The sequence below is a fragment of the Mesocricetus auratus genome, unplaced genomic scaffold (genome assembly GCF_017639785.1).
Source record: "Mesocricetus auratus isolate SY011 unplaced genomic scaffold, BCM_Maur_2.0 Super-Scaffold_100014, whole genome shotgun sequence".
Classification (NCBI taxonomy): domain Eukaryota; kingdom Metazoa; phylum Chordata; class Mammalia; order Rodentia; family Cricetidae; genus Mesocricetus; species Mesocricetus auratus.
Window position 1 is genome coordinate 9520257 of NW_024429197.1, and position 17398 is coordinate 9537654.

The following is a 17398-nucleotide window of genomic DNA, read 5'->3' on the forward strand; positions in this document are numbered from 1 at the left end:
GCCCAGACTGAATATGGCCGGCAGAAGAGAGTCAGGGAGGGAGAGACGGGCCAAGAGAAGAGCCACTGACCAAGAGGGGTGGCACACACCAAGAGACTGGAGTAGCCAAAGTAGCTGAGTTATATGGGATCAGGCTGGGGAAAGGGAAGCAGAAGCCCAGCCCCTGGGAGGGAGGGGCTTAAAGTAGGGGGCGGGGTGAGGAGTGCTGGGAGGAGCCACAGGTATTTGTCCCAGGTTTCCTTAAGACCTAACAGTATATATGTTTGTATTTCTTTTGTGGTGCTGGGAGTCAAACCCAGAACATCATACACTCTAGGCAAGTACTATACCACTGAGGTACTCGTGTGAACAGATGGGCATAGGCCTGGTACGGGTGGCCTTGGACATGTTCCCGGCATGGCTGCCTGCTAGGCAGGCCAGGACCCCTGTGGTCTCCCTTTGCTGGACTGCCTTGGGATCGAGGGAACCCCCTTACCCTCATGTCCTCCCCCGCTCTCCTTGGCAGACTCTCCAGGCATCCCCCCCAGCGCCGGTGCACATCAGCTGTTCCGTGGCTTCAGCTTCGTGGCCACTGGCCTGATGGAGGATGACGGCAAGCCCCGGACCACTCAGGCCCCCCTGCACTCGGTGGTACAGGTGAGGGGGGTGGGGACTGCCTCTCGGTTGCCCTTTCCCCTGCAGAAGAGCTGAGAACACAAGTTCTCTAGCTGAACGGGGCAAACTTCTCTGGGGCCCAGACAACCTCGCTGTCATTGTGTAAACCTCTTAGTGAAGCAGTCGGGGACACCTGTCTCAGAGTGGCCCTGATAGGAGTAGGTGGCAGGGACCTTGTATGTGCACACAGATGCCCCTTTTACATAGACCGCTCCATGCAAAGTGTACAGCTAAGGGGCAGTAATGTAATCATCAGAGCTCGTGGCCTGGGCTTAGAGCTGACAAGGTGACCAGTCTCTGAAGGAGACACAGGCCCCTGTGCCTCAGTTTCCTCCTCTGTAACTGGGGCAATGACCAGACCTTCCTCTGCAGTACTGTAAGGCTTTGCATGGCTGATGTGTGAGTTAAGATCACCATTATTTCCTTGTTTTGGTTCTTTGAGACAGGGTCTTACTAAATAGATTAAATACCTTGTCTGGCTTGGAACTCTTTATTGTAGACCAAAATGGCCTTGAATTCACAGAGATCCAAAGACGTCTTCCTCTGAAATGTTAGAAAGCATGTGCCACCCTGCCCTGGCCACTGTAATTTCTTACCTATATTGGGATGTCCTTGTCCAGGACAAACATTAAACCAGATTAGATATGAGGCTAGCAGGTACAAGCCAGAGTTGTCCATAAGGTATGTTGAGACACAGGGCTGGAGAGATGGCTAGTTAGTTAAGAGCACCAGCTGCTCTTCCAGAGGACCTGGGTTCAGTTCCCAGCATCTACACAGTATCCATAACTAATCCCATGGTACCTGATGTCCTCTTTTACTGTGCAGATGAAACACCCATATACATAATATACATAAAGAAATCTTTTTAAAAGATCCTAGAGACATGGGTCTGAAGGAATACCTCATTAGTTAAGAGCACTTGTTGCTCTAGTGGGGAACCTGGGTTCAGTTCCCAGCTTCCTCATGGCAGCTCACAACCATTTAGTTCCAGGGATTTGACACCCTCTTCTGGCCTTTGCAGGTACTGCATGCATGAGGTGCACAGGCATACATACAGGCATCTACCCGTACATAACATACATCTGTATGATTAAATTAAAAATTAAATCATATGCATACATACATACATACATACATACATACTGGTTTTTCAAGGGTTTCTGTGTGTAGCCCTAGCTGTCCTAGAACTCACTCTGTAAACTTCTCAGTGCCTGGTTCTCCTGGTCTGGCCTGGCCCATCTTCTTTGTGTCATGTATTATCGTGGCCCCCACCCCCACCCCCACCCTTGGGCTACCCTGTGATTGTACCCTGCAGTGAGTGTGCCCATTGCAGAGAGTAGAAACTGAGGCTCAGAAAGGGCAGGTTCTTGACTGAGGTGACAACCTGATGACTTTCCTTTCTCCATGCCATCTTTACGGAGCCACCGCCTGATGTTAGGGATGGTCCCTGGACAGTAGCAGCTGGGGTCAAGCTGACTCTTGTCTTCTGCAGCAACTCCACGGGAAGAACTTAGTTTTCAGTGATGGCTATGTGGTAAAGGAGACAATCGGCGTGGGCTCCTACTCCGTGTGTAAGCGCTGTGTCCACAAGGCCACCAACATGGAGTATGCTGTCAAGGTCGGCTTCCCAACCATATCTTGATTAAGGCTGCTGGGTTGGGGGCGAGGCCAGTGTACCTGTGGCACTTTGCTGGGGGGGGTCTGTGGGTTCTGACAGGTGTGTGGCTGATTGTCCCTGGTCCTGTGGTAGGGGCTTCGTGGCAGAGGGAATTGGGCGCTGGCGTCTGTGCCCCTGACATTGCCATGTGCTCCCCACTCTTCAGGTCATCGACAAGAGCAAACGGGATCCCTCAGAGGAGATTGAGATTCTTCTGCGGTACGGACAGCACCCCAACATCATCACCCTGAAAGATGTGAGTGGGAGGGATCCTTGTTTTTTACTTCAGGGCCTCCTCCCAGTGCTCATGAGAAGAGGCAGGAGTCCCTGAGCCCTCCCTCCAGGCTGGGGCATTCTCTGAACCCTCTGTAACCATCAGGGATGAGGCCAGCGCCCACTGTCTAGCAGGATGGGAGCTCAGACGGGTGGAGGTCCAGCAGGGTCACTGGAGTGTCCTCGTCTGGAGAGCTGGTGGCTGAGGGTCCCAGCCTGACGGCGAGGTCTCTGACAGGTGTATGATGACGGCAAGCACGTGTACCTGGTGACAGAGCTGATGAGGGGCGGGGAGCTGCTGGATAAGATCCTGCGCCAAAAGTTCTTCTCCGAGCGGGAGGCCAGCTTCGTCCTGCACACCATCAGCAAGACTGTGGAGTACTTGCATTCCCAGGGGGTGAGTCCAAGGTCATGACCTGCGCAGAGTGCAAGAACTGTCTGTCTCAGTGTGGCAGTCTCCAGATTGCCAGCCAGGGGGGACTGGGGACGGGTAGGTGAGTGAGTCTAAGAGGAAGGAAGCCATGAGGCCAGACTCAGGAGCGTCTGTCCAGTACCCTATGTGCCATACGCCACGCTATGGATTAGTTTAAGGGAAAGTTTCCCTTGTTATTCCAGTTGGGTTTCCATAAAGTCCCAAATTAGATGTTGTTACTGGCCCTTGGCAGGTCAGAAGTCTGAGGCTTGGAGTATACGGTCGTTTTCCTGGGAGCCCACAACTGAAGAAAGTGGCCATGGGAAGTTGAGGGGAGGAGTAGATTTTCTTTGGAAGATGCAGGGGTCCCTGTGGGGAGCCTCAAGGCTTCAAAAGGGGAGAGGGTGACCCAGGTGCTAAGAAAGAGGGAGTAGTTGTGCCTTGGTGGCACACGCCTTTAATCCCAGCACTCGGGAGGCAGAGGCAGGCAGATCTCTGTGAGTTCGAGGCCATCCTGGTCTACAGAGTGAGTTCCAGGACACGGTCCAAAGCAATCCAGAGAAACCCTGTCTGGAAAAACCAAAAATAAAATAAATGCCCCGCAGGTTTGCTACAGGCCGGCCTGATGGAGGCATTTTCTCATTTTCCTAGATGACTGTAGCTTGTGTCATGGTGACAAAAGCTTAACCAGCACACATGGCAAGTACTGTTTTAACAGTCTGTATGTGGTATGTGCAGCTGGGCTATGGCAGCGAATACCTTTATTTGCATAAAGTTTACAGCAATGTTGTCTGCTATGTGGGACTTTCCTATTGGCAAGCCGTGTGTATAAAAGAGATCAGTAGTTCCTTGAACATCCATCCCAGTTCTGGACCTGTTGTTTCCTGCCGGTACCAATTACATTACTTTGTAATTCCCATCATGCCTGTGTTTCTTGAAAGCTGAAACTTGTTGTACCTCCTCTAGCCCTGTGCAGTGCTTTGCCTCACCATTGGCACCGTTCTGTACTTTGATGATGATGACGAGTGGGAGAAACTGTCTTCTTTTGTCCCTGCTGAGGATCAAACCTGATCCTGATGTGTACTAGGAGCACAGTGCTCTTAAGTCTAAAGTCGACTTACTTTCTTGCTCCTAAGTCTAAAGTCGACTTACTTTCTTGCTCCTAAGTCTAAAGTCGACTTACTTTCTTGCGGGAGAGTGGGGCTAAGGCTGAGAAAACCAGCCAAGGTCTGGGATCCATACAAATCCCATAGAAGGCTGAATGTTCTTTATTATTATAGTTGTTGTTAGCTTGGATTTTGAAACAGGGTTTCTCTGTGTAGCTCTGGCTGTCCTGGAACTCACTCTGAAGATCAGGCTGGTCTCAACTCAGAGATCTGCCTGCCTCTGCCTCCCTAGTGCTGGGATTAAAGGTGTGTGCTACCATGCCCTACTTTTGTTTATTATTTTTGAGACAAAGTCTTGTAACTTGCTGTGTAGCCCAGGCTTTTCCTAAACTCACTATGTGGCCTTGCCAGGCTGGCCTGTAACTCACAGAGATCAACCTGCCCCATCCTCCCCAGGGCTGGGATTATAGACCAGCAAGAGTACTTAACTATTACAGGATTCCAGTTTTCTTTGTCCTTAACAGACTATCTATAGAGGAGACTCTGGAAATGGGCTTATTGTGACTGTGTCCAACCGCTGGCGTCCAGGTCCATGTTTTGGTGACTGGGAGGGAAGTAGGTGTCAGGATGTCCGCACGGGTCCACAAGCTTGGGATCTCCTCCACTCATACCTAGGGGCCAGTCAGAGGACCTGAGCTGGTTATGTAGAACAGTGCCCCCCCCCCACTTGGACTTAGGCACTGGCTCTCCTTTTGCAGGACCATCTGATCGCTGTGGGTTGTGTTAGGTAGGCGCTCTGCTACAAAACACTGAAGTGGGGGTGGGGAGCGAGGTCACCTGTCCCCTCAGTGTGACATTGCACTTGATCCTGCCCGCCTCATGTTGCCCCTGACTACTCCCAGGTGGGATGGCCCCGTTTCCTCATCAGGAAGACACTTGTCTGTGGATTTATCCTTTCAGAGCCTTTGAATCAATTCTTCTGCTAGACATGCAAAAATGGCAGTGTTTGACTACATGTAACTTACTAGAAGAATACTTTCACATTTGTTCTCTTAATTAACTTAGTATGTGTGGGAGAGTGTGCCACAGTGCATATATGGATGTCAGGGGATAGCTTGTAGGAATCTCTTATCCCCTTTCAACGTGACTCGGGTCATCAGATTTGGCCACAAGTGCCTTTACCAACTGAGCCTTCTCAGAGCCCAGAATTCTTGTATAAGGGACTTCACCTCATAACTAAAGCTTCAGTTTGGTTGCCACATGTGTGTTTAATGGTCATGTTTGAAGTGGCTTTGGTTTCTTAAATGGCCAATGCAGGCAGACTGATATTTAAACATGTCAGATCAGAGAGTAAATGTTCCCTTTTCCTGTTTCATTCTCAAGCTAATGCTGGTTGAAGGCCCCGGGGGTTTTGTTCCATGGCAGAATCCTTACCTAGAATACTAGAGGTCCTGAGCTCCAGTCACAGTACTGTGGGGGAGGGGCACATGTGGCGGCAGCACATGCTCCTGACTCCAACACTCAGGAGTCTGAGGCAAGAGGATCATGAATCTGAAGCCAGTACGGGCTGCTGTGTAACAAGCTACAGGCTAGCCTGGACTACGTAACAAGTTATGCCAGGGTGGTGGTGGCGCACGCCTGTAATCCCAGGTCTCAATCGCAGGAGGCAGAGGCAGGTGGATCTCTGTGAGTTCAAAGCCAGCCTTGTCTACAGAATGAGTTCCAGGACAGCCAGGGTTACATAGTGAAAACCCTATCTGAAGGCCAGGCGTTGGTGGCGCACACCTTTAGTCCCAGCACTCGGGAGGCAGAGGCAGGGGGAATCTCTGTGAGTTCGAGACCAGCTTGGTCTACAAGAGCTAGTTCCAGGATAGCCTCCAAAACAATACAGAGAAACTGTGTCTCTAACCCCCCCCCCAAAAAAAAACCACACAGAAGAGAAGGAAGAGAAGGAGGAGGAAGAAAAAGGGAAACAAATGCTGGGCCTGAGTTGCTGCGTGGCGAGGTCACCCAGTCCCCAGGGACAGGGTTTAGTCTGGTTGCTGTGTTTCCCTCCGTGTCTCACGCCTGCCCAGCCTACTGTAACTCTGTGCTGATGTACACACCTGATGGCCAGCAGATGCTGTGACGCTTATCCAAGCTGCCCCCACCCCCTCCGTTCCAGCCATGGTGAGGCACAGTTCCTGTTAGAGTTACTCATTGCTTTGTTGCTAGGGCAGGGTAAGATCCCAAACTTCCCTGTCCCTGTTCCCCAAAAGTGTTTGTGCCACACTGAACTGAAAAGACGCTGCATCCATGGTCAGGGCTGAGTTCAAGTTCTGCCCTTGTTGCTCACAAGAGCCAGCTTTTCGCTCAGGGTCTCCATTGCCTCCTATAAAATGTCACCTCCCTTCATACTGAGGTGAGAGGAATAGCCCCAGTGAGAGCATGATTGTGAAGTGATGTTCTTTGGGGGTTTTGTTTTTTGTTTGTTTGGTTGGTTTGGTTTGGTTTTTGGTTTTTGGTTTTTTGAGATAGGGTTTCTCTGGGTAGCTTTGGAGCCTGTCCTGGAACTCATTTTGTAGATCAGGCTGGCCTTGAATTCAGAGATCCACCTGCCTCTGCCTCCTGAGTGCTAGGACTAAAAGGGGTGTGCCATCACTGCCCAGCTATGAAGTGACATTTTTTTAGTTTTATTTATGTGTGTGTCTGTGAGAGAGAGTGTGTGTGTGTGTGTTTACTTGTGCGCTTGCATGGATATTTGTACACGTGAGACAAAAGAGGGTATCATGCATGTACTCTGTTACTTTCCACCTGTTCCTTTGAGGCAGGGTCTCTCCCTTACCCTAGGGCTCACATTTTCTTGGCTAGGTTGACAGGCAATGAGTCCCATCAATCCTCCTGTCTCCTGCCTACTCCACACAGCAGTGGAGTTGAAGGAACAGCACACCAGTTTCTTCTGTAGGTTCTGGGATCCAAAATCTGCTGTGGTCTTCATGATTGCTCTGCCAGGGATCTTCTTTTGATTGGAGGATGGGGTTGAAGACAGGGTTTCTCTGTGTAGCCATGGCTGTCCTGGAACTCACTTTGTAGACTAAGCTGGCTTCGAACTCAGAGATCCACCTGTCTCTGCCTCCCAGGTGCTGGGATTAAAGGTGCCTCCTCCTCCTCCTCCTCCGCTGCTGCTACCTCCACCACCACCACAACCGGCTCAGCCTGGGTTCTTTTTAGAGGTTTATTTATTTACTTATTATGTATGCAACATTTTGCCTCCATGCCAGAAGAGGGTACCAGATCTCATTATAGATGGTTGTGAGCCACCATGTGGTTGCTGGGAATCGAACTCAGGACTTCTGGAAGAGCAGTCAGTGCTCTTAACCTCTGAGCCATCTCTCCAGCCCTCAGCCAGAGTTCTTAACCTGGCAAGCCACCCTTCTGGCCCTGCTTTTGTTGGTTGGGTGGTTGGTTGTATACAAGGACTGTGTAATCAGGTTGGTCTCTAACTGTGTTGTCAAGGACGAGCTTGAACTTCTGATCCTCCTGCAGGGTGCTGTAACACTAAGATACAATACCCAGTCCTCCATTTTTCTTCTTTTCATTTTTCTATTTTTTTCTCTCTCTCTCTCTGTGTGTCTCTCTGTCTCTCTATCTCTCTCTGTCTCTCTCTCTCTCTGTCTCTCTCTGTCTCTCTCTCTCGTGTGTGTGTGTGTGTGTGTGTGTGTGTGTGTGTGTGTGTGTGTGTGTGTGTGTGTGTGTATGCTCATACTGTTGTAGCACATCCATGTGGCAGTCGGGATAATTTATGGGAGTAGGTTCTCCGCTCCTACCATGTGGATTCTGTTGTTCACACATAGATGCGTCTGGGAGCGCTTGTCCCCACTCAGACATCTCACCGCCTCCTTGACTTAGGTTTAAGGAACTCACTCTGGCAACAGCAGAGTCTCCAGGCAGGTGGTGGTGTTAGGGACAGGATTTCCGACAGGAGAGGGGCTGGGAGTGCCTGGGCAGCACCAGCAGAGTTTGTTGGTGAAATTGCTGAGACGTACAGGTAAAGAAAACTTTTTAAAAAGGGAAAAGAACGAATACTGTAGGAGGGAGCTCCTCAGAAGAGCAGGTGATGAGCGGATTGAGGGAGACATTTGGGTGGGCTCAGTTAGAGCCACAGGCATCTTCACGAAGATCTCACAAAGACAATACAGAGCTGGTGAGATGGTCCAGTGTGGAAAGGAGCCTGCTGCCAAGCCTGACGGCCTGGGTTTGATCCCCAGGACTCACAGGGTGGAATCAGAACTGGGGTACACCACCACACATTTTTTAAGGCAATATGCCAACATAGGGCCCCATTTCAACCCTTCCCTCCCTCTCAGGGTCTGTGTGCCGGTCTGTGTGACTTTCCCAATTCTGACACTAGTACCTCTTACACCATATACTAACCCAGCCCTGTGCCCCTAGGTCGTCCACAGGGACCTCAAACCCAGTAACATCCTGTATGTGGACGAGTCTGGGAACCCCGAGTGCCTGCGCATCTGTGACTTTGGCTTTGCCAAGCAACTTCGGGCAGAGAACGGACTTCTCATGACGCCTTGCTACACAGCCAACTTCGTGGCACCTGAGGTAAGTGGAGGTGACAGCACCTCTGGTGCCTGCTCTCAGAGGCCCCATGCTTTCTAGAACTGAAGTGACCATCCCAGGTACCAAGGGAGACCTATAGCCCATGCTTCCTACCTTTCTGGGAACTGTTGGATCGTTTCCGAATGTCCCTGAGGCTGACCACACCCCTCCCACCCCCCTCTGCCAGGTGCTGAAACGCCAAGGCTATGATGAAGGATGTGACATCTGGAGCCTGGGCGTTCTGCTGTACACCATGCTGGCAGGGTGAGTGTGAAGTCTGGGTCCGTGGCCCTGCCTCTGGGAGCTGCCAACCTCCTAACCTACCCCCCGGTGCCAGGATGGAGGCCAGAGGCTAAAGCCAGGTTTGGGAACTTCTCTAGATACACTCCATTTGCCAATGGGCCCAGCGACACACCAGAAGAGATCCTCACCCGGATCGGCAGTGGGAAGTTCACCCTCAGTGGGGGAAACTGGAACACGGTCTCAGAGACAGCCAAGGTGAGTCTGTGAGGCCTGGAGGACAGAGCCAGGCTGCCAACATCAGGGCTTTTCAGAGGTTCACAGAAGGACTTGCTGCAGCCTTTTTCTCCTCAGTAGAATGTTCCACAAATCCCCATTGCAGTCTTCCCCCAAGTAGAGATTCCCAGACATACACCCTTCCCCCCATTGGTCTAAATAACTTCACTGGCCCTCCCGTGTTCTGGTCCCTAAGGGATGCAGAGAGCTGCCTATCCCCTGTCCCTCTCTGGAAAGTTGATATGTAGACAGTACAGGCCTATGGAGGCTGGTCTCTATGGCCAGGCTAACTGTGCCCTGTGGAATGCCTTCCCAAAGGAGACTATACTTGAACTTAGAGCATTGGGAAGTTTCTAGTCACCAGGAACCCCTGTGTAGAATCAAGTCAAACCTACATGAATAGCACCGTCTACACCAGTGTTTGAGATGGGTAAACAGGCTCACAGACTTAAGTAACTGTCCAGGACACTCAGGCTGGTGAGTAGAAGAGCTAAGTTTAGGGTTATTATTTGTTTGAGGGTCTGTTACTGTTTCAGAGTTTGGTTTTGTTTGTTTGGTCTCACCATGTAGTCTAGGATATCCTACGACTAGGTCTGTAGGCCAGGCCAGCATTAAACTCATCCAGATATGACCTTCTCTGCCGCCCCAGTACTGGGACTAAAGTAGTGCACCACCACCCAGCCTTATTTTTATTTTTAGTTGTATGTGTGCAGGAATGTGCATGTGAGTACTGGTGCCCCCAGAGGCCAGAAGGCACAGGGCCCCTGGAGCTGGGTTTGCGTCTGTTGTGAGCCTCCTAACAAGTGCTGGGAACCGAACCCCAGGCCTCGGGGAGAGTGGTGAGCACTGAGCTTGTCTGGTTTGATTTTTACATTGAAGACGGTCTCTCCCAGCCTTCAAGTCTATGTGGCCGAAGCTGGTATTGAACTCTTGGTCCCCCTGGTTCTGCCTCCCAAGTGCTGGGATTAAGATGCCTGGCATGTTTTTTTCAAGGATTTTTCTCTTAGTTTTTGTTCTGCCTCACACTGGGGGTGGAACCCAGCACCTCACGCATGCCAGGCAAACTCTCATCCTCTCAGCTGCATCTCAACCCCAGAAAGAGTCGAATTTGAACCTGTGTATGGTGATATCTCGATGCCTTAAATAAAGCCTGTCTGAAGATCAGAGGGTGGAGCTTGCCACCAGCTAACCATAGAGATCTGGAGGTCTGTACAGACAGACAGGAAGTGAGATGGCTGGGCAGAGAAAGGGATATAAGCTGGAGGAAACAGGAACTCTGTTTTCCCCCTGGGAAGCGAGTGAGGTGAAGGTGAGGCTCCTTCTTCTGTCTGATCTCAGCGTTTTCCTCTGTATCTGACTGCGGGCTTTTATTTATTATGACCTATTAGAATTCATGCTACTCCTGTGTCTCTTTGACCTACGAGTCTTTAGCCAATTCTCACCTTTTCGTGTGGCTTTTCTGAAAGGAAGAGAGAGGTATCCTCAAATGCCTGCAGCAGCAAAGATGGAAGGAAGCTCCTGGGGCTGTAAGGGGAAGGCTTGGGTTGTATGAGGAATGGGTTGCCGGGGCTTTTATAAGGGCCCAGGCCAGAGGTGGCTGGACTCCTGTCTCCCGGTCGTTGGCCATCGGTGAGGCGCCCGGGGGCCACAACTGCCGGCTCCCTCAGTGCCCACCCTTCGCCTCCTTGCCCACTGTGTCTCCAGGACTTGGTGTCTAAGATGCTTCATGTGGACCCCCACCAGCGCCTCACAGCCAAGCAGGTCCTGCAGCACCCGTGGATCACCCAGAAAGACAAGCTTCCCCAGAGCCAGTTGTCCCACCAAGACCTGCAGCTTGTGAAGGTGCCCTGCATGCCCGGGGCTGCTGAACCTGACGGGTGGGGCGGCCTCAGACCACAGAGGCTTGAAGTGGCAGAGCCAGGCAGTTCTGTGTCTGTGCCCAAACCAGGAGATGTGGCAAAAGGCACAGCCCAGCCCCCAAGGGAGTCCCAGACAGACATGCGACAGTGCCGTTGTATTCTCGTGTCCCAGGGAGAACCAGTGGCCAGGAACAGCGCTGGGCGGGCCAGACCCTGGGGCTCATGTGTTTTATCTGCCCCCCCCATGGTTTCATCTCCTACCCTCTCTCTTAGGGCGCCATGGCAGCTACATATTCTGCACTCAATAGCTCCAAACCCACCCCCCAGCTGAAGCCCATTGAGTCATCTATCCTAGCCCAGCGGCGGGTGAGGAAGCTTCCATCGACCACCCTGTGAACCACAGTGCAAACTCCTTGGAGGCAGAGTCCTCCCCAGAGGGAGCAGGCCTGGGTCACAGGACCAAGTGAAGTGGAGTCCTCCGAAAGGACCCGGGAAGTAGCCAGCCCAGATCACCCAAGCGAGGGTGTGAAGTGCCTTCTTCCCCAGGATGGACTCTTCTGGGCTCGAGCTCCGTGTGTGAAATCCATTCACTGTACAAACTTTTTTAAGGGAAAAAAATGGCGTCATCTACCATGGATTTTTACAAGATCCATTTGCCTTTCTAGCCATTGCAGTCCCAAGAGGAGCACCGGGCCATGGAGACTGTGGCTAAGATTCCCTTGACCCGCTTTGGGGCCCTCCCCTAAGCGCTGCCCCCTCTGTGGGCTGGGGAGCCATCTACACGCGCCTCCAAACAGCCCAGTGCTGCCTCTCAGAGTCACCCACTGGCTATTCCGCAGAACTTGGTCCCCAGCCGGCTCCTCTCCATTCTGTTCTGGGGTTCTAGAACCACTTTCTGCTAGAGCCAAGGATGATGCCCTGTCAGCTCTTGGCTCCAGGCACCAGCATCCACATTGCCCATCCACAATGGGCCCCTGCAGTCGGGTCGGACAGCCCCGTGGAGAGGAGACAGAGAGCACTTTTCAGCGGACTTCCTGTCTGCCACTGGACAGAGTTCACAGGAGACCAGGGAGTGGACCACGGGGGACGAGGGCTTTTTCATTTCCTCCTCAGCTGGTAACTCAGGGTTCATCTGTCCAGGGCCTTTCTAATAAACTTACAATCCAGTCAGAGCGTGGGCTCTTCCATTCTATCCCGATTGGGAACTTGGGTAGTGACAGGAAACAGGCTAGGGACACTTTAGCCACCTGCTTGGAGCACAGGTCATTCGGGGAGCATGCGAGAGTCCCTCCTTCCTCTACTCGGTGATCCTAGGAATTGAACGCAGCCCCTCATAGTGCTCTGTCCCTGAAATACACCCACCGGTCTCACTTTTCTTAACCGTCAGGCAGTAGTGGTGCACGCCTATAATCCCAGCACTCAGGAGGCAGAGGCAGGCGGATCTCTGAGTTCAAGACCAACCTGGTCTACAGAGTGAGTTCTAGGACAGCCAGGGCTACACAAAGAAACCCTGTCTTGAAAAAATAAAAAACCGACCCTATCAAATAGATGCTCCATCTTACTGATGGAAGACAGGCTGGGAGAGGGGATGGCATGTTCTCATGCAGCCAAGTCTTACTCCAAAGATTGGGTCAGGGAGGGAGACAGCTGTGGAGAGAGACCCAGAAGCTGAGAGCTGAATGCTAAGAAGGACCGTGGAGGACAGGAGAGTTAGAGCAGACCCAAGGAGGACAATACTCTATCCTGGGAGTTTGTAAGATGAGGCTGGGCAGGGGGCGGGGTTTGCAGGCCAGATTTGAGCATCTGAACAGAGCAAGCTCTTAAAAGGATTTAGCCCAGGCCAGGCGTTGGTGGTGCACGCCTTTAATCCCAGCACTCAGGAGGCAGAGGCAGGCAGATCTCTGTGAGTTCGAGGCCAGCCTGGTCTACAGAACAAGTTTCAGGACAGCTAAGGCTGTTACACAGAGAAACCCTGTCCTGAAAAAAAACAAAATTAAAGCCAGAGACTGACCTACCCAAGGACACAACTAAGTGGCAGAGCAGAACCCACAGAAGAGTCTGAAGGTGCTTCCTACTTCTGAGAATACCATGGGCTGCACAGATCTGCCCCCGCTCCCTCAGCCAGCCACATTGTCACAGGATTCTGAGATTATTGGGGTCTGGAGTCAAAGGCTGTAATTGTTAGAAAGTCCCTTTCCTTGGCAAATAGTGGAAATCGGGAACTTTCCTAGTAATCAGAAAATAGAGCTGGGCAGTGGTGGCACACACCTTTAATCCCAGCAGATGCAGGAGGATCTCTGTGAGTTCAAAGCCAGCCTGGTCTACTGATCTAGTTCTAGGACAGGGCTACATAAAGAAACCCTGTTTGAAAAAAAAAAAAAGAAGAAAAGAAATAGAAAGTTGCCTGATGATGGCTTGGCGAGATCCCAGTGTATACCACCAATGCCCGACTGGCACAATATATATATATATATATATTTTTTTTTTTTTTTGGTTTTTTGAGACAGGGTTTCTCTGTGGCTTTGGAGGCTGTCCTGGAACTTGCTCTGTAGACCAGGCTGGCCTCGAACTCACAGAGATCCACCTGCCTCTGCTTCCCAAGTGCTGGGATTAAAGGCCTGCGCCACCAACGCCCGGCATCTTTCCTTTTTTAAATGTGTGTGTATCTTCACCAGTGTATGTGCAGTGCCTATGGAGGCCGGAAGAGGACACTGGATTCCCTGGAAATGGAGTTAAAGTTTTCAGCCACCTGATGTGGATCCTGGAAATCAAACTCAGGCGCTGTGGAAGAGCAGTACATGCTCTAAACTGCCAAGCCACCTCCACTGCCCCGTGGTTCCTGAGCATTTCTTGCTTTTTGCCCATTTGTGTACCGTCTTTTTTTTTTCTTTAAGATTTTATTTTTGGGGCCTGGAGAGATGGCTCAGTGGCTAAGAGGTCCTGAGTTCAATTCTCAGCAACCACATGGTGGCTCAAAACCATCTGTAATGAGATCTGGTGCCCTCTTCTGGCCTGCAGGGTTACGTGCAGACAGAACACTGTATACATAATAAATAAATTTTTTAAAAAAGATTTTAGTTTTATTTTCTCTGCACTGGTGTCTTTGCCTACATGTTCCAGTGTAACAGTGTCGGATGCCTTGGAACTGGAGTTATACAGACAGGGGTGAGCTGCCATGGGGGTCCTGGGAATTGAACCCGGGTCCTCTGGAAGAGCAGCCAGTGCTCTAACCACTGAGCCACCTCTCCAGCCCCTGTGCCATACTTTCCATGAATGCCTCCTCTCTCCTCCCGCTGCCTGTGATCCACTTGCAGAACTCTCACTACTTCTCCAGCACCATGTCTGCCTGCATCCCACCATGCTTCCAGCCCTGATGGTAACGGACGAAACCTCTGAAACTGTAAGCCAGCCCCAATTAAGTGTTTTCTAAGAGTAAAAAAACACAAAAAGAATACCTCAAAAATAGAGGAAGGGTTGGCTTCTTGCCTGTGCTAAACATTCAAGATTTATTTATTATGTATAGAGCATTCAGCCTTGGATGCCAGAAGACATCCAAGATCTCATTATAGATGGTTGTGAGCTGGGAATTGAACTCAGGACCTCTGGAAGAACAGTCAGTGCTCTTAACCTCTGAGCCATCTCTCCAGCCCTACATTCAAACATGAAGGACCTCAACACATAAATGTAATCCCTTCACTCAACTGTGTAGTCACAGGTCAGCCAAGGGCCTGTCAGTCTGTGGCTTGGCCTTTGGCTGGAGAACTGTCAGCGGTGTGACTGAGTGAGTGACACTTCACACCAGGCAGGGCACTGATGTCACACTCAGAGAGCCGAGATGCTCAGGTGGCACAGAGCTTGCCTCCCATGCACAAAGCTCTGGGTTCCATTTCTAACTCAACACGAAGTAAAGGCAGGAGGATCAGTGGTTCAAGGTCATCCTCAGCCACGTGGCAAAGTTGAAGCCAGCCTGACTCATTTAAAAAAAAAATCCCAATAGTCTCATGAGGTAGGTGTTCTTGGTTTTAGAAGAAGGAAACTGAGGTCAAGTGAGGATGTGACCCCTGTGTCCAAGCCAGGAAGTGGCTCTGCCGCCTTCAGTGTAAAGCATGTGTTTATTATCGTGTGGATGTATGTGCGGGCACGCATGCCATAGCAAGTGGAGGCCAGCAGACATCGTGCAGAAGTTGGCCGCCTCTTATGTGCTTCTGGGGATTGAACTCAGGCCACTAGGGTTGCTGGTGAGTGCCTTTATTTGCGGAACCATCTCACCGGCCCAAGCTTGGTTTGTGTTTGTTTTTGAGAAGGAGAATAGTTCCCACTGCCAGGCAGGCCTCTGTTGCCCAGTCTTGCCTTGAACTCCTGGGTTCAAGCGTCCTCCGTCTCAGGCACACCATACTGCGTCAGTGAGGCAGGTTTTGGACCTAAGTCTAGTCTGCCCCAAAGTTCTCAGGTATCCTACGTTTGATCCTCATTCAAAGGTGAGATTTCAACTCATAGTGACTCACAGAAGCCTACAGTGAGAAGACCTGTAAAGGCCTCGCCCCAACCCCTGCCTCCTACAGGAAGCCCCTTCAGAGAAACACCCAGGCCTCAAGTATCGCCAGCAATGGAGACTCCCCCACACCACAGGGTAGTCCCCACACCATGGAAAGTTCATCCACTGAGAGCTGAGATTTTCTGAGTAAATATGCTTTTTTTTTCTTGAAATGGAGAGAGGGGTTCCCCACTAACTATGGGGGACTCAAGGAAAAATGACTCATTACAAAGGGGAGAAACATCACTGAGTGTTGCACCTTCAGTGACAGTGGCAGCCACAAGCCATGGACACAGGGGCGTGGCACTAAGGCTGTGCCAGAGGCGAGCATGAGGGCTCGGCCCCGGGACACTAGGACCCCTGCAGTATCCCTTTCCTTTCCCCTCCTGCCCAGGTCATCTGAGAAGACAGCAGTGGTGGACAGAACTCAGACACCAAGTCCGTTGGACCTGCCATGTCCTCAAATGCCAAACAAAAATATACTTTATTTTTTTTATTTGTAATTTGGTTTTTTGAGAAAAGATTTCTCTGTGTAGTTTTGGAACCTGACCTGAAACTCATTCTGTAGACCAGGCTGGCCTTGAACTCACAGAGATCTGCCTGCATCTGCTGGGATTAAAGGCATGTGCTACCACTACTGGCTTATTTTTTTTTAATTCCTGAGCAAGTGTGTGTGTGTGTGTGTGTGTGTGTGTGTGTGTGTGTGTGTGTGTGTGTGTGTACAAAACCCAGAGAACAACTTTCAGTGTTCCACTGAGACAGGTCTCATGGGCATGGCCTGAGCTCATTAGGCTAGACTAGCTTACCCCAAGAGTCAGAATCTCCTGTCTCTGCCTCCTGAGGACCAAGATTTTCATGTGCATTCTGGGGTTTGAACTCAGGTCCTTGGGTTTGCAAAGGGGAGCTTTGCCAAGCCATCCCCTGCCCCAAACAGTTGTTTTGAACATGGATAAAGAATGCGTTATAAGCAAACCATCAGGAGGATGAGGAAGCTGGGGTAGTGGTTACTGAGACTTGGAGTCAGGCTGTTTGGTTTGGTTGGGATTTGAGAGTCTCAAGTTGCTAGGCTGGCCACCAACTTTCTAGGTAGCCAAGGGTAACCTCCAACTCCTGATCCTTTCGTACCCACTTCCCCCCACAAGTGCTGGGGGTGCAGCCACTAGACGAGCTCTGGCCTTTGGTGGTTTGACTCTGTTTTTGGTGGTATGGGGAATTTGACTGAAAGTCGCACATGCTAAGAAACTCTCTTTGAAGTATGGGCAGTCTTGGTTTATATCCTGACTTTGGCCACTGGCCAGCAAACCTTGGATAATCCCTGGACTTCTCTTGCCTTCGATTTTCCCATTTTTTTATTTGTTCTTTTGTTTTTTTGAGACAGGATTTCTTTGTAACAGCCCTAGCTGTCATGGAACTCACTTTGTAGAGCAGGCTAGACTTGAACTCACAGTAATCTGTCTACTGCATGCTGGGATTAAAGGTGTGTACCACCACTGCCCAGCTGGGCCTTTTTTTTCCCTTTTTTCCTGCAGGTGAAACAAGATGGTTAAGATAGCTCCGGCTAATACATGTTGGCTGCCACCCTCCTTCCTCCCAGATCACAAACTTCAGCTCCTAGCCCAGGTTCTTTCCTCATTCCAAGCTGGAGGAGAAAAACCAAGGTCTGGAGAGAAGTCGGTTTCTCAGAGGCTCCTTACTCTGGGGAGAAGAGGGAGCCTTCCACGAGGCCCTCACTCTTTCCCTTCCTGCCCAGAACTGCTGTCTGAGCTACAGCTCGCATGTGACTCAATCTGAGACTGC

The 17398-nt window shown here is 50.9% G+C and overlaps 1 protein-coding gene across 3 annotated transcripts in view; it reads left to right on the plus strand.

The window, feature by feature from the left end:
- Positions 1-12237, plus strand: part of Rps6ka1 (ribosomal protein S6 kinase A1) — a 36986-nt gene extending 24749 nt beyond the window's left edge. For all 3 annotated transcript variants that reach the window (XM_005079567.4, XM_005079569.4, XM_021232676.2), the window contains 9 exons: positions 506-636; positions 2147-2272; positions 2478-2567; positions 2823-2981; positions 8534-8695; positions 8880-8956; positions 9073-9190; positions 10913-11050; positions 11341-12237. In XM_005079567.4, the coding sequence (XP_005079624.1) occupies positions 506-636; positions 2147-2272; positions 2478-2567; positions 2823-2981; positions 8534-8695; positions 8880-8956; positions 9073-9190; positions 10913-11050; positions 11341-11463 (1124 nt within the window). In that variant the 3' untranslated portion in view covers positions 11464-12237. The remainder of the gene's footprint in view (positions 1-505; positions 637-2146; positions 2273-2477; positions 2568-2822; positions 2982-8533; positions 8696-8879; positions 8957-9072; positions 9191-10912; positions 11051-11340) is intronic.
- The last annotated feature ends 5161 nt before the right edge of the window (positions 12238-17398 follow it).